Source organism: Stereum hirsutum (assembly GCF_000264905.1).
Source record: "Stereum hirsutum FP-91666 SS1 unplaced genomic scaffold STEHIscaffold_8, whole genome shotgun sequence".
NCBI classification, from domain to species: Eukaryota; Fungi; Basidiomycota; class Agaricomycetes; order Russulales; family Stereaceae; genus Stereum; species Stereum hirsutum.
In genome coordinates this window covers 94,205-106,636 of record NW_006763138.1, presented here as the reverse complement: position 1 = coordinate 106,636, position 12,432 = coordinate 94,205, and the positions used below count along the sequence as shown (strand labels likewise).

The following is a 12,432-nucleotide window of genomic DNA, read 5'->3' as shown; positions in this document are numbered from 1 at the left end:
GGACCAGGGTGAGTGGTGCCACAATGATGACATAGGGCCGAGTCCCGGCGCCATGGCCTCCAAGTTTCTGTCAACGTCGGATCGCCGTAAGCCAACTGCTCCGCAACCAATCCGCAACCACCGCCGTATGCCATTGGCTTGTGATTTGTGCACGCTTTGTCTGCAACCTCAGTGCCGCGCTGTATCTTGAGTGTGAGGGCATACATCGGAAAGGAATGTCATCCTCGGAAACCGATCTCGCGACGAGTGGCGAAGAAGTACCGGAGGTTCCTGCCCCCAAGAAGCGCAGAGCACCTCGAGCATGCGATAGCTGCAAACGGAAGAAGGGTTTGTACCTGCTCTTATTGACCGATAGAACTGACCTCTTGACAGTATTTATCTCCTAGCCCGGTGTACGAGTCCAGCCATCATTTCCAATCCTCGAGGCCCATGAATTCATCATTGTGTTATGTTTGAACATCCAATCAGGTGATGGAGCACAGCGGCCAGGAGGCCAGTGTTCGAATTGTATCAACTCAAGGAGTGAATGTACATATCTAATTATCAACAAGGTAAGTTTTCACAAGTCAACGATTCACCAATAGTGCCACGCTAATGACCAGGTTACAGAAAAGGGGCCCTCTGAAAGCGTGAGTCTAGATGATCATGTGCTCAGCTCTCAGACTTAGAATGGTGGTACAGATACGTCGAAACACTGGAAACGCGTTTGGAAAAGATGGAACAGTTGCTACAGCAAGTAAGAGCCATGGTCGATACGACTTCCACAGACTCTCACTGTTCATTTCGATAGCACCTCCCAGACTCACAATCGTCTCAAGGAGAATCAAGCACAGAGCGCCGTGGCTCCCGACCGGCTGATGATACATTCGCATTCCAACCTTCAAACATGGGCCCACCCAGGGATTGGACCCCTTCAAACGGCTCACCCTCCGTTGATGAGATGCAGTACTCCGCCGTCGACCAAGAGCTAAACTCAAGTGACGACGAATATCAGTACAGCGCTCTACTCTCTGAAAGACTCACAAATATGTCACTCGATCAGCAGTTCCCAAACCGGTTCATCGGCAAATCAAGCGGTGTCAACCTCTATCGGACTGCTCTTGATCTCAAATCAGAATATGCGGGAGAAGCTACAGACGCAGGACACCGGCCCAACAGGCGGCCAGAGTTCTGGTCAGTATTTTCGGTGAGCCGCACTCCAATTATATCAGATGGATTAAAATTCAATGTAGGTCACCAGTTCGAGCGACATGCGCTGGAATGTCATCCCTACCCGTCCGACTTTCCTGCCCGAGACCTACTTCGTTCTCTCGTCCACCTCTACTTCAAGCATGTCAACGTCTTCACATCACTTCTGCATTGGCCCACTTTCTTTAAAGCTATAGATGACAACCTCCATCTGCGCGATGACGGCTTCCGCCAAGTGGTTCTTCTCGTTTGCGCCAATGGATCTCGCTTCTCAGAAGACCCGCGAGTTCTCGTCAATGATTCCTGGCATTCCGCTGGATGGAAATGGTTTTCTCAGGTTGACATGTTGCGAAAGTCGTGGTTGGCTCCGAATCCGCCATCTCTATACGACCTTCAAATGCACTGTGTGTGTATACAAAATCATCTTGGAATGAAATTTACCACTGAACTTTGATTGATAGCTAGCTGTGACATTTGTGCAGAATTCTTCTGTTCCGCAAGCATGTTGGAATATGATCAGAAATGGCATAGGACTTGCCATGGACGTCGGAGCCCATCGCCGGAAGGTCTATCGCACGAAGCCTACTATCGAGGATGAGCTTTGGAAACGTGCCTTCTGGTATGAATGTTTTCTTGATATCGAAATATTTGCCGCTAACCGTAGCTACTTGAAGGGGTCTCGTAGCTCAAGATAGGGCCGTCAGCTCAGGGCTTGGACGCCCTTGCGCAATACAGGTAAGTTACTGTCTCCCTTCTTGTGAGACTTCACACCTATGGTGACTCATGTATTTTCGTTCGAATAGGAAGAGGAGTAAGTCTCCTCCTGAGCGATCGAAGTATCCTAGATATCTCACAAGCTATCACCTACAGCTTGGACCTTGATATGCCAACAAACTGTGACGATGAGTACTGGACACACCCTGATCCCGCACAGGCTTTTAAGCAACCCGCCACGAGGCCGTCTACTTTGGCCTACTTCAATCTTCTACTCAAACTGGTGCAAATACATGCGCTGGCATTGCGAACGATAGTGAGTAAACCCCTGCTCTACGTTCATCCTTTGCTCAACATCCTCTTTAGTACTCGAGCAGGAAGTCTAAAGCCGCTCTTGGGTTCGTCGGTCCGGAATGGGAACAGAAAACGGTCGCGCAGCTTGAGTCTGCTTTGCAGAGATGGACCGATACTGTCCCCGATTATCGTAGGTCTACCGACTTTGCTGTTGGTCTCATAGAACTCATCACCTGTGTTTGGGAAGTTCGTTGGAATCCAACAAACGAGAATCGCATATTCTTCGTGCAATCCGCAGCCTTATACTGCAGCTACTATCAACTTCAGATCCTCATTCACCGGCCATTTATCATCTCTCACAACAACACTTCTCCCGCATCATTTTCTTCCTTCGCTCTATGCATGAATGCGGCCCGGTCATGCATTCATATTGTCGACATCGCTCACAGGCGAGCAGGGTTCCTGCCCGTAACTTTCTTCCAAGTCAGTTTCTCAACGTATACAGTGACGATGCCTTATGCTCACTGCTGTATCTTTCTGACCCTCAGCATCCGGCGTTCACGGCAGCCGTAGTCCTATTGTTGAATATATTTCGCTCGAAACGTGTCGGCTTGACCATCGACACTGTGAATGAGATGAAAGAAGTACATGCGGCTATGCGTGTTCTCAAAGCAGACGAAAACAGGTACGTTCTTCTGTCGGTCGTCGTATCCTTGCATTGATCATGATATGCGTGGCTAGATGGCTTGCTTTAGGCCGGGCACGGTAAGTTTACCCAGTCAGAAATTATTTGTTCCCAGTTCAACTCACGGTGTTACACCATCAGTGATCTTCTATCAGAGTTGGCCTCTGTGGGCGATAAAGTAGTGGAATCGAAAGCTGCGTCGTTGAAGCGAAGACGAGACTCCGACGGCCTTCCTGTGCACAGTAGTACCGGATTTGGCCATCTCGACGAAAGGGACGCCTCTGATATGCTGGACGCTGGACGACAACATCCTCAAGAAGGTGGCGCCATCGTGGACGATTTTCTTTGTCAAGCCATACCCCATCTCGTGTCAGAGCAAACGGCACCTCTATTGTCTTCACCATCAGCGCCACAACCCTCGACTGGCACGCAGCTGAGTGCGGATCTATTTCTGTGCCCTTCAGTCACGCCCAACGATCTTCCCGAAGCATCGGGCAATTTGGTCGACTCAAATGTTTGGCCTTGGGGCGCCAACTCCCAAGATGGGATGGAAAGAACAACGCAGGCCTTGGAGAGCTTTGGATCTTTCAACTTCTTTGACCTCGACGCCCCCCAAACAAATGATGCTACTTTGTCGCACGGAAAAGAAGCTCCCCCTCCCCTCTCCGCAACCATAGAGGACACGCCAGATACACTTATGAGTCAAAATGACCTCTTCTACCTTCCAGTTGGGGGTCACACCGCCGCCTCTTCAAGTGTTCAGACCCGACGTCCTTCTTCAGGCACTGAAAGTGGTCCATCAATACTAAGCCCTTCTACGGTCAGTCCGGGAAGGATCGACACCGAGGAAGGGCGTATGATGGATATGTGGACCAATGTACCTTCCGGTTTCGAGTACGTTATACGTTGACCTTTGCTTGGTACGTTCGCGGTGCTAACCTTCCTTAACAGGGGGGCGGACTGGGACGCATACATCACCAATATGATTAGTATGAGCGGGGTACCATCGCAGAGTTCACCTGACGGCCCTCACGAGGCTGCCTAGCGACTGGACTTGCTAGTGCCTCTCCATCGTTTTGTTTACACATTGGGTTTGAAGGTGGACGGGAAAGCGAGTTTCTGTACGATATATGTAGGACTATTCGCCGTAGAGGCGGGGCGAGAATGGTTATGACCTGGTACACTAAGGAGCCCGTGCAGAGAACGTGAACTATATGTGTTGGGCCACATACACCGCCAAGCGCCACACGCGCCGACTGGCCCTTAGAATCAATGCACGTAAGTGAAATAAGAAAAGCTAACCGTACACCAGCAGTACAAGAACACAACAACAAAGAATCCAGACATCCGAGCGTTCCTCAGTTTTTGATGTCCATATCACCATATGGTTTTGCCCTGAAGTAGCTCTCGTCGTAATGGTGCACACGGACGAAACCATCCTCACCACCAGATGCGTACGATGTTCCTTGCGGGTGCACAGCGATGCTGAATGGACGAAAGTGAAGATGACAATTGAGTCACGGCGTGTAGAAGCTCAATCGTGAATGAAACTGACGTGTTGATAGGACCGAAGTGTCCCTTCACGCGGCCAACTTCCTCCTCGAATATCTTGTGCCAGAAGCGAGTTTCGAATTTTCCTTGCCGCGTCGAAGTAGTGGTGACGTTCATAGCCTCTTGACCGCCACCGAGCAGTACCTGAAGGGACGGCCATCATAAGCATCACCTGCAAGGGACGAAGCGAACCACGCAAAAAAGAACTCACGTAAGGCATGGTGGGCGCCAAGCTAGCACTGTTCAGAGGTGTCTCCGTGCTGAAGGTCTTCAGGACAGTCAAGGTTTTGGAATCATGTATCTGTTTTTAAGGTATGAGTCGATGTGGTAGTATGGAGGTAGAGCATGGCAGACGGACCCGAGCAGTTTTGTCTTTGCTGCTTGTGACGAAGTATGTGCGGTCTGCGCTGAGTTGCATGTCCGTCACAGAATCCATATGCGCTCGCTCATTGTTCAGAACCTCCTCGCCAGATTTGCTATCGAACATGGCAACCTTTCCAGATTCGTGGCCGGTGAGAATCATGTTAGGGATGTAAGAGAATGCGCAGACGGTTGCTTTTGAGCCGACAGGATGGAACATAGATACAGGCTCAGGGTTCTCTGTAGATCAGACACATAAACGGTGCGCGTCAGGAAAGGTAAGCATGTAAAAAAAGGGCATACGTACGGTTCGTCCCATCACCCTCGCGGTTAATATCGAAGACACGAACCGTGGACTGATAACCCATACGCTGTTCGGTGATGCAGACTATCTGATCATCGTCCTCGTTGAACGCCACACGCTTCACGGCCGTTGGAAACTCCCAAACGTACAAACACTTGCCGGTCTGCACAGACCATAACCGCATCTCGTTATCGGCCGAGCCAGAGACGAGGAATCTTGATTGTGCTGTTGAAAAAAGCCATGGATGTATACAAGAAAGATGAGTTTTGAATGAAGCATAGAGCACAGAAAGCACGCACAGTCGACGTCGATCGTCCATACCGTCCCGTTGTGCCCTTCGTACGTCCCCAAACGTTCTCCGTTATGCGAAAACCAGACATTGATGACAAGGTCCTTTGAGCAAGAGAACAGCAGGTCTCCTTCGAGGTTAAACTTGATTTGGGTGAGCGATCGCTCGTGCCCTGTATGTCAATGAGTTTCGGGAGTTAACTGAACACGATATTGCCAGTACTACCTTGAAGCAAAATAGGTCGCTAAACCGGTTGAAAGGTATCAAATACTGCGAAGTCACAATGAAAACTGTTGGCGCACCATTTTATGTCCAGACGAATGGCAGCACTACTTTTGATGGGGTGGCACGAAGTTTTTGGTGGAAGACGACAAGATGGAGGAGTCACGAACGTGACGGTGACGTGACAATTTTCGTCGCGTTTCTGCCGGCATGGACTTGCCCCTATCCTTTCTTCTGCTCGTCCACGACAAGATCGGTAGTCGTTGAAACGGGCGAAACTCTTGTTGTCGCACTCTACTTGACTTTCATAATCCTCGTGGTCCGGAAAGCGTTATGAATTTTTGCGAGCCATGTCAAACGACACACCCCCTGCGAAACGCCAGAGACTCCACTGGCACGATTCGGAGGCCTCGGGATCTTTGCACGAGGAAACCAGATCGTGTATAGTGTATCATGAGGATGCTGACTGCACTCTGAGGGCTGGGGCCTTGTTATTCAAGGTCAGCTCGACGCCAACTCACGCGTGAGCGCTGACCTCCCACTCTATCACCAAGGTTGATCGCTGGATACTCGAACGCGAATCTCCTATATTTCGAGATATGTTCTCTGTTCCGTCTAACTCGCACGCGGGAAACGTAGAAGGCTCCGACGCTTCGAACCCTATCGTACTTTCTGGTGACATCCCCGAGCACGTCGAAGCTCTACTTTTCTACCTGTACATGGGGTGAGTAATCGTGTTTCAAGAATAACAAGAACCATGTTTCTGACAATGTAGAAAGGCCTGACCTCGCTGTCAAGATATCGCTCTCCCCTGTGACTTCCTTGGTGGCCTTCATGAACACGATGGACATCATGCACAAGTATCAGTTTGAAGCACTGGAGCGATGGGCCAATTTTATTTTGCAGTGCCAGCTTATGAACTGGGCTTACGACGCCAATAACAACCCTATCAGCAGTCCAGACGTCTTGACACGCATTCTCTCCATCGCCGAAAGGTCACAGAACCCCTCGCTCAGGGGCCAAGTCGAAAAGACTTGGGTCTCATACGTATGGAGTGGCTCTTTGACCCACGTCCTTCCAGCTTTGGATGCTGTCAAGATGCATGGATCGCGCATTCTTGAAGCTTCTGCCTATCGCTACGTGCTCAAAACGAAGCGCCACCTCATTCCTCCGGGGCCATCTTCCCTAGGACTCACTGCAACACAACACATGCGGCTGGCGGTAGGATTCCTGAATCTCACAAATCTATGGACCACACTGGAGCCACCCCCGACTTTCGACTGTAAATTTCATAGCGATCCGGGACACGCTGGCGTCGTCGCAAGATTCTCGCACGATTGCGAAGAAGACTGGTCGAGGAACTGGAAGGCCGCCCTCGCGGACTTACGTGAAATCTCTGCGAAACCGTACTGTCCTGGTGGAGATCCCATTGGCTCCTTAGTAGAAATCCAGCGCAGATTACGAGGGGCCCTAGCATCATCTTCCCCATGCGTTCAAGAGGCTTTGTCGACGCTCGGCAAGATCATCAAGCATCTGGATGACACTTTTTTGGATCATTTCGTATTGCCTATCGACATCACCTCTGTGAGAATGTCTTAAGGTATCTAAACCGTTTGACTCATTGAGATTCCTGCGTACGTGGCGAACAGGTTGGTATTTCTGAGTCGTTAGCCACGTAGACCTTCTAGACCACAGGTGTCTCTAGTGAGTGATCTCTCAACCGTGCCAAAGACATGTACTGAACGTCTTCTGCACAGTATACATATCGCCACCTATAATAATAGTGCCCCACGATATCCAGAAATCTATTATTCACCCTTATTAAGAAGGTTTCATACCCGCGACCGTCGTCTAGAGAGCATCTAAACGGTCCTCTATCCTGATTTTCTCCGAAGAATCACATCGAACTATTGCTTGTGTCGTGATTATGCCTAGGGTCAAGACGATTCGCGTCTTTTCCTATGATTTATGGCTCCACGAAATGTGATGCCAAACTCCCACTGCGCAGTCGATGGTCGACCGTCAAGTGGGTTACAACGTTTAAAGTTCATTTCTCCGCTCTGGCAACGCACCGATGAGGAAATGCACCCGTACGTCCCGTGCTCACCATCTTGATCCTCTTTGGTCTTGACTCCTGCCCAAACTGAACGACGTTGTGATCACAGGATTCGCCCTCTGGGTATGTGTGCGGCATGAATCGCTTGGACGACGTCCAGGTCCACGTCCTGTGGATAAAGTGCCAGGATTTCAAGACGACTTTGTCGGATGCATATATTTGCCGGTAAATCGCTTTTTTTAATGCTTCATGACGTCCGAAATATGGCTCCGATCGCAAACAACAGTCTGGACGAGCCATCTGAATGACCGCTGGGTGTTGGAGCTATCAAGCTATTATTAGAACTCGAAGACTATGCTCAAGGTATGGATTACAGCGCTCCTCGAGTCTCCGTTATACCTGTGGCGTCGGACGCTGACTATACAGTAGGCAGTTTGCTCTTGCGCGGCAAACGCGCATTCTCTACACCTTTCCAATCCACATTTGTCTGGACAGATAGTGCTTTTATCTTCGTTCTCGAACATAGGTCCCAGTAAGTGTCTGGCCGGTATCCGCGTCAATGTATGCACCCATTTCGATAAAACAATTGCCCCAGGGCTTAAACTATACTCTAGGCCTACCCGAATAACATAATTCTCATTGTTATGTACGATACCGTCGACGTCAACGCCAACGTTCGCGATCGCAAGCGACTCACCAACTGTCCGACTGACATCCGCCCCACGATGACGCGTTTGGGTCGTGGCGACGATAGACGATAAACTTGCTACCTCGCCTGGACCGGTCTCGACGAGTGGATCCCGCTAAAGGCAAAGACATACTTCCTCTGTTGTCTCGTATCTTGACAGTCCGGCATCGTCTGCAATCGCGCATGACATCGTACATCGTTGTGGCCAGGATACTAGTGATAGTGAGTACGTATCTGCTTCGTCAGTGGAGGGTACGCGCCACATTGATATACGCCAGTGCTCAAACATTTTATGAAGTAGATAAGGCCTCCACGGAGCTCTTTGCCACTTGATCGCGCAAGGAGGTTTCTTTGGTTGACGTCGAATGGCGCTGATGGGCAGGCTCGAGTTTATTCTCGAACGCCTACCCCACGAGAAAGCGCCGGGAAGGTTCGCCTTCATCGGTGCAACTAGTTTTAGATCGCGGATACGCGTGACCTTCCGGAGCGAACGTTGGTTTTGACTCGCAGGTTCATATCCGCCCACCCTACCAGACCGTGATTATACCTGGATGATGCGAACGTTGTCCCTGTGGAGCTGCCATGGGGAAAGGAAGGACATCGGTCGCTAATACTTACGCTGATACGTATAGCGGAGTGGATCCTTGTCGATGGGCTTTTGGGGTGGAGGAACGATATATACAAGAGGTGAGTGGGTGCGTATTGTTAGCCTGAAGTTCCGAGAAAGGAATGTTTCTCTGGATCACCGGTGCCACCACGGTGCCCACTTCCTTCTCCCCCCTGTGATAGATCTCACTGCGCTGTCCTGGCAAGAGTCAGGTGCCGGACGGAAAGTGCAAAGGGATCCGTATGTCTTCCTTCCGAATGGCTGTAGCAGGTTCGCGAAGAACAGCTGAGCTGTGACTTGCCATTGGCTCGTCACAGCACTTTCGTGGCCCGTTGAAGGCGGATGGCCGGCGTTGCAAGCGCGTCGTTTCATGTACCATTTCTGGGCAGATGAATCAGAAAAAATGTGCAGGACATGGGAGCAGTTTGCGTCCTTGGCGTCGACTTCGAGGGTTTCTTCGAGACATTGTTGCACACTCACCTCCGCGTTCCCCAGAGGAGAAGCAACTGGGGAATAACCATGGAGCTCCTCATCGATGATATTCATGCTCAGTTGACCCATGGGGTCGATGAGGGGTCTTCTGGGTTGAGTTCTGTATGTTCAACCTGTCAAGCCATCGTACTCGAATTACGACATGGCCATCCATCAGCTTCACGGTGTATCTATGTTCTCAGGAACCGGGGTGCGACCTCGAGGATGCGCCATGCATATGTTTGTATCGAATATCGAATATGTATTGCCCCTGACCGAACGCTGTGCTATGGGCTTCAACAAGCTTTGACACGGGAAGATCGGGTCTGTTATGTTATTGGTCAACGGTCGTTCCTCTCTCGTGGTTGAGACTGGGAAAAGACTGCCATCAATGTGGTCGTACATGGCAGTGATGTCGTCTTGGAGCTTGTTTTATGTATTCTTCGCTAGGAAACACGCGGCAGTCATAATAGCCTACCACACCATGAAGAGATGGATGACCTCGGCTCAGCTCCCTGTGATTTCCTTGTTTTCTTGAGCATCCTTCAAAAGGTAAGATCCTACCTTGTCGTTAGGAAATCCCACCACCAGGAATCGCTTCCTCCCCTTTCTCGCTTGACGAGAATACACTGGCAGAGCGGAAGCGCGAACAAGGTACGGAGTACGTGCCACGGTCTTCCAAATTGGGCCATCGATTCTTCAAAAACACGTCCTCGACGCCCGAAAAGGCAGGATGACGTCACGCGCCTCCCCGAGCTCTTCCCGAACAGCGACACTTTGTTCAGCCCTCCCTCGGAGGCTCGGTCGCCGCGATAGCGCTGCTTGCGGGCAGAAAGCTCATTCCTGGAAAACAAGCTGCGGCGCGATGCTATGTTCCCCCAAAATAACTGCGAGGCTTTCACGAGCAAGTCTCCGTGCTGCTGCAATAATCCCCGGTCCTGCCATTCTTGGCGCAGGAACTTCGCAGAAGATTGCCGGGCCCCACTGTGACTCGTGGACACCGAAGATAACGTCCAAGCGCGCAGATAGATTCAGAGATCTCGCTTGTGGGGCTCTCGACATGTAACGTTGACCAATCTTCGCGAACGCTTGCGACGTCGCACGAGCAACGGGCCTCTTGTGCAATTGGGCGGTGGTGCCGCCCCCGACGTCATTTTATCCTAATCCGGCTTTCCTCCTTTGTTTTTGTGGAATCATCTGGATGAAATTTTCGACTTGTTGGTGAGCTGGTTATCGGTCGGCAAGGTATATAAGCATGTCGAACCCGCCATTCGAAGGCATCACCAACACCTCCTTCATATCCCCTTCCCTCCATACCAGCCTTGCGTTCGACTATCACAATTTATCCACCAAAAACCTCCACCTCTACCATTCCACGAACCAGCATGTCCTCTACGAGCTTCACCGCCGATGCCGTCCTCTTTGACATGGTGTGTATCCCTTCCGTCCATACTTCTACTCCTCGCCACAGCGTGCCCGGGAAGATTCGCTAACTCTTTCAGTGTGTTGACGTTTTTAGGATGGCACCCTCACCGACTCCATCGCCGCTGTAGAAGCTGCCTGGGGTAAAGTTGCGAAGGATATTGGGCAAGACCCGCACTATGTCATCGCAGCTACCCACGGCAAGCGCGCTGTCGACAACCTCGCCCAGTTCAAGCCTGATATCAAGGCCCACGAGATGGACGACGAGGTTCAAGCCTTCGAGGAGACTATCCTCTACTACGCCGACGCTTACAACAAGCACGGCCCCGGCTCTCAGACTAACTCGCCATGGTCTTACACTCCCGCCACTCCTCACACCCCTGCTTCCGTTGTTTATTCCGGCGCCGTCACTCCAGAACTCATTTCCGCCGGCTCATCAGCACCATCCTCTCGCGCCACTTCCTTCTCCACACCTGCCGGCACACAACGACGTCCATCCTTCGGCACTCGTCTTAACAACATACTTCAGATGTCCGTCATGCCCGACGCCGACTCGCATGGTTTCGACGATGCTATCATGGAGGACGTTCACGAAGAGATGATTCAGCAGGAGGGCAAGGGTGGCTTGAGCACGCTCAAGGGCTCGTCGCATGAGATGAACGCTTGGCAGATCGAGGCCGCGAGTGTCGACCGTTCTGTTCAGATCTTGCCCGGCGTGAAAAGGATGATCGAGTCCATCCCTGAGGGACACTATGCTGTCGCCACATCGGGTGCGAAGACCTACGGTTAGTCTCCTTTCGCTTGTCTGCTCTCGTCTTCTTCAGCTCGCTTACCTTGCGCTCCTCTCTCTAGCTTACGGTTGCATGACTCGCGTTGGTATCACTCCCCCACCAGTCACTATCACCGCCGACGACAAGCGTCTGAAGGCTGGCAAGCCCGCTCCTGACCCCTTCCTCCTCGCTGCGAAGTGCCTCGGCTTCGACGCGAAGAAGTGTGTCGTATTCGAAGACTCGCCTTCCGGTATCCGCGCCGGCGTCGCATCAGGCGCGACCGTCATCGCCGTCTGCACCTCGCACGAGCGTTCGAAGATCGAGAACTGCGGTGCGCACTATATTGTGGAGAACATGGAGAAGGTGACCTGCATTCCAGAAGAGGTTGACGGCGAGATCAAGCTGAAGTTTGTCATCGAGGCTTGAGTTTTTACGTTCCCTGTCTTGTTGTACTATACCCGCTTCGCCATACCTTTATCACGTTCCACCTACTCCCATGTCTCCATAGCCCCGCATGCATCTTTACTCGCTCTCCTGTTGTTCATCGTATTGTTGTACTCATAGATTGTAGATTATAATTTCTCCTTTGTTTGTACTATCATCTGGAATCACATCATGCTCCTTGTCTTGTCGCTCGACCCTTCAACAAAGCGTGCATGCGTACCCTTCGCATGATCGATAGGTTGTTTATTATTGGCCCTCACCTCAGCTACTCGAGCACAACATGCCATGATTTGGGTCAATGTACTCACCTGCTACAAGACCGAGCGAAGAGTGATGTTAACGGCTAGATGAGCTGAAAATGGGCCGA

The 12,432-nt window shown here is 51.1% G+C and overlaps 4 protein-coding genes across 4 annotated transcripts; 3 read left to right on the top strand and 1 right to left on the bottom strand.

The window, feature by feature from the left end:
- Positions 1 to 215: 215 nt before the first annotated feature.
- On the top strand, positions 216 to 3,926 carry STEHIDRAFT_147398 (uncharacterized protein; the record flags this gene model as incomplete). The annotated part of the gene is made up of 17 exons (XM_007304655.1): positions 216 to 327; positions 387 to 392; positions 469 to 551; positions 610 to 629; positions 682 to 736; positions 791 to 1,186; positions 1,241 to 1,594; positions 1,650 to 1,807; positions 1,863 to 1,923; positions 1,992 to 1,999; positions 2,059 to 2,218; positions 2,269 to 2,386; positions 2,444 to 2,679; positions 2,745 to 2,881; positions 2,938 to 2,961; positions 3,023 to 3,775; positions 3,833 to 3,926. The coding sequence occupies 17 exons, from the start codon at positions 216 to 218 to the stop codon at positions 3,924 to 3,926; spliced, it is 2,775 nt and encodes a 924-aa protein (XP_007304717.1).
- Positions 3,927 to 3,971: 45 nt separating this feature from the next.
- STEHIDRAFT_97910 (WD40 repeat-like protein) lies at positions 3,972 to 5,760 on the bottom strand. The gene is made up of 8 exons (XM_007304654.1): positions 5,688 to 5,760; positions 5,611 to 5,629; positions 5,396 to 5,557; positions 5,100 to 5,321; positions 4,791 to 5,032; positions 4,644 to 4,733; positions 4,437 to 4,576; positions 3,972 to 4,366 (listed from the first exon to the last, which is right to left on the bottom strand). The coding sequence occupies exons 1-8, from the start codon at positions 5,688 to 5,690 to the stop codon at positions 4,240 to 4,242; spliced, it is 1,005 nt and encodes a 334-aa protein (XP_007304716.1). The 5' UTR covers positions 5,691 to 5,760; the 3' UTR covers positions 3,972 to 4,239.
- Positions 5,761 to 5,957: 197 nt separating this feature from the next.
- STEHIDRAFT_139661 (uncharacterized protein) lies at positions 5,958 to 7,598 on the top strand (the record flags this gene model as incomplete). Its single annotated transcript, XM_007304653.1, has 4 exons — positions 5,958 to 6,107; positions 6,162 to 6,331; positions 6,387 to 7,311; positions 7,365 to 7,598. 3 exons carry the CDS (start codon positions 5,958 to 5,960, stop codon positions 7,204 to 7,206), a joined length of 1,140 nt encoding a protein of 379 aa, XP_007304715.1. The 3' UTR covers positions 7,207 to 7,311; positions 7,365 to 7,598.
- A 3,213-nt stretch (positions 7,599 to 10,811) lies between these two features.
- On the top strand, positions 10,812 to 12,231 carry STEHIDRAFT_79743 (HAD-like protein; the record flags this gene model as incomplete). The annotated part of the gene is made up of 3 exons (XM_007304597.1): positions 10,812 to 10,859; positions 10,949 to 11,636; positions 11,704 to 12,231. The coding sequence occupies 3 exons, from the start codon at positions 10,815 to 10,817 to the stop codon at positions 12,045 to 12,047; spliced, it is 1,077 nt and encodes a 358-aa protein (XP_007304659.1). The 3' UTR covers positions 12,048 to 12,231.
- Positions 12,232 to 12,432: the final 201 nt, after the last annotated feature.

Excerpts from the sequence above, each read along its gene's own strand:
- STEHIDRAFT_97910 (XM_007304654.1), bottom strand. Across the intron at positions 5,322-5,395 it reads ATGGACGATCGACGTCGACT|CACAATCAAGATTCCTCGTC; the intron begins GTGCGTGCTTTC and ends TTTTTTCAACAG. Across the intron at positions 4,734-4,790 it reads GCAAAGACAAAACTGCTCGG|ATACATGATTCCAAAACCTT; the intron begins GTCCGTCTGCCA and ends CCTTAAAAACAG.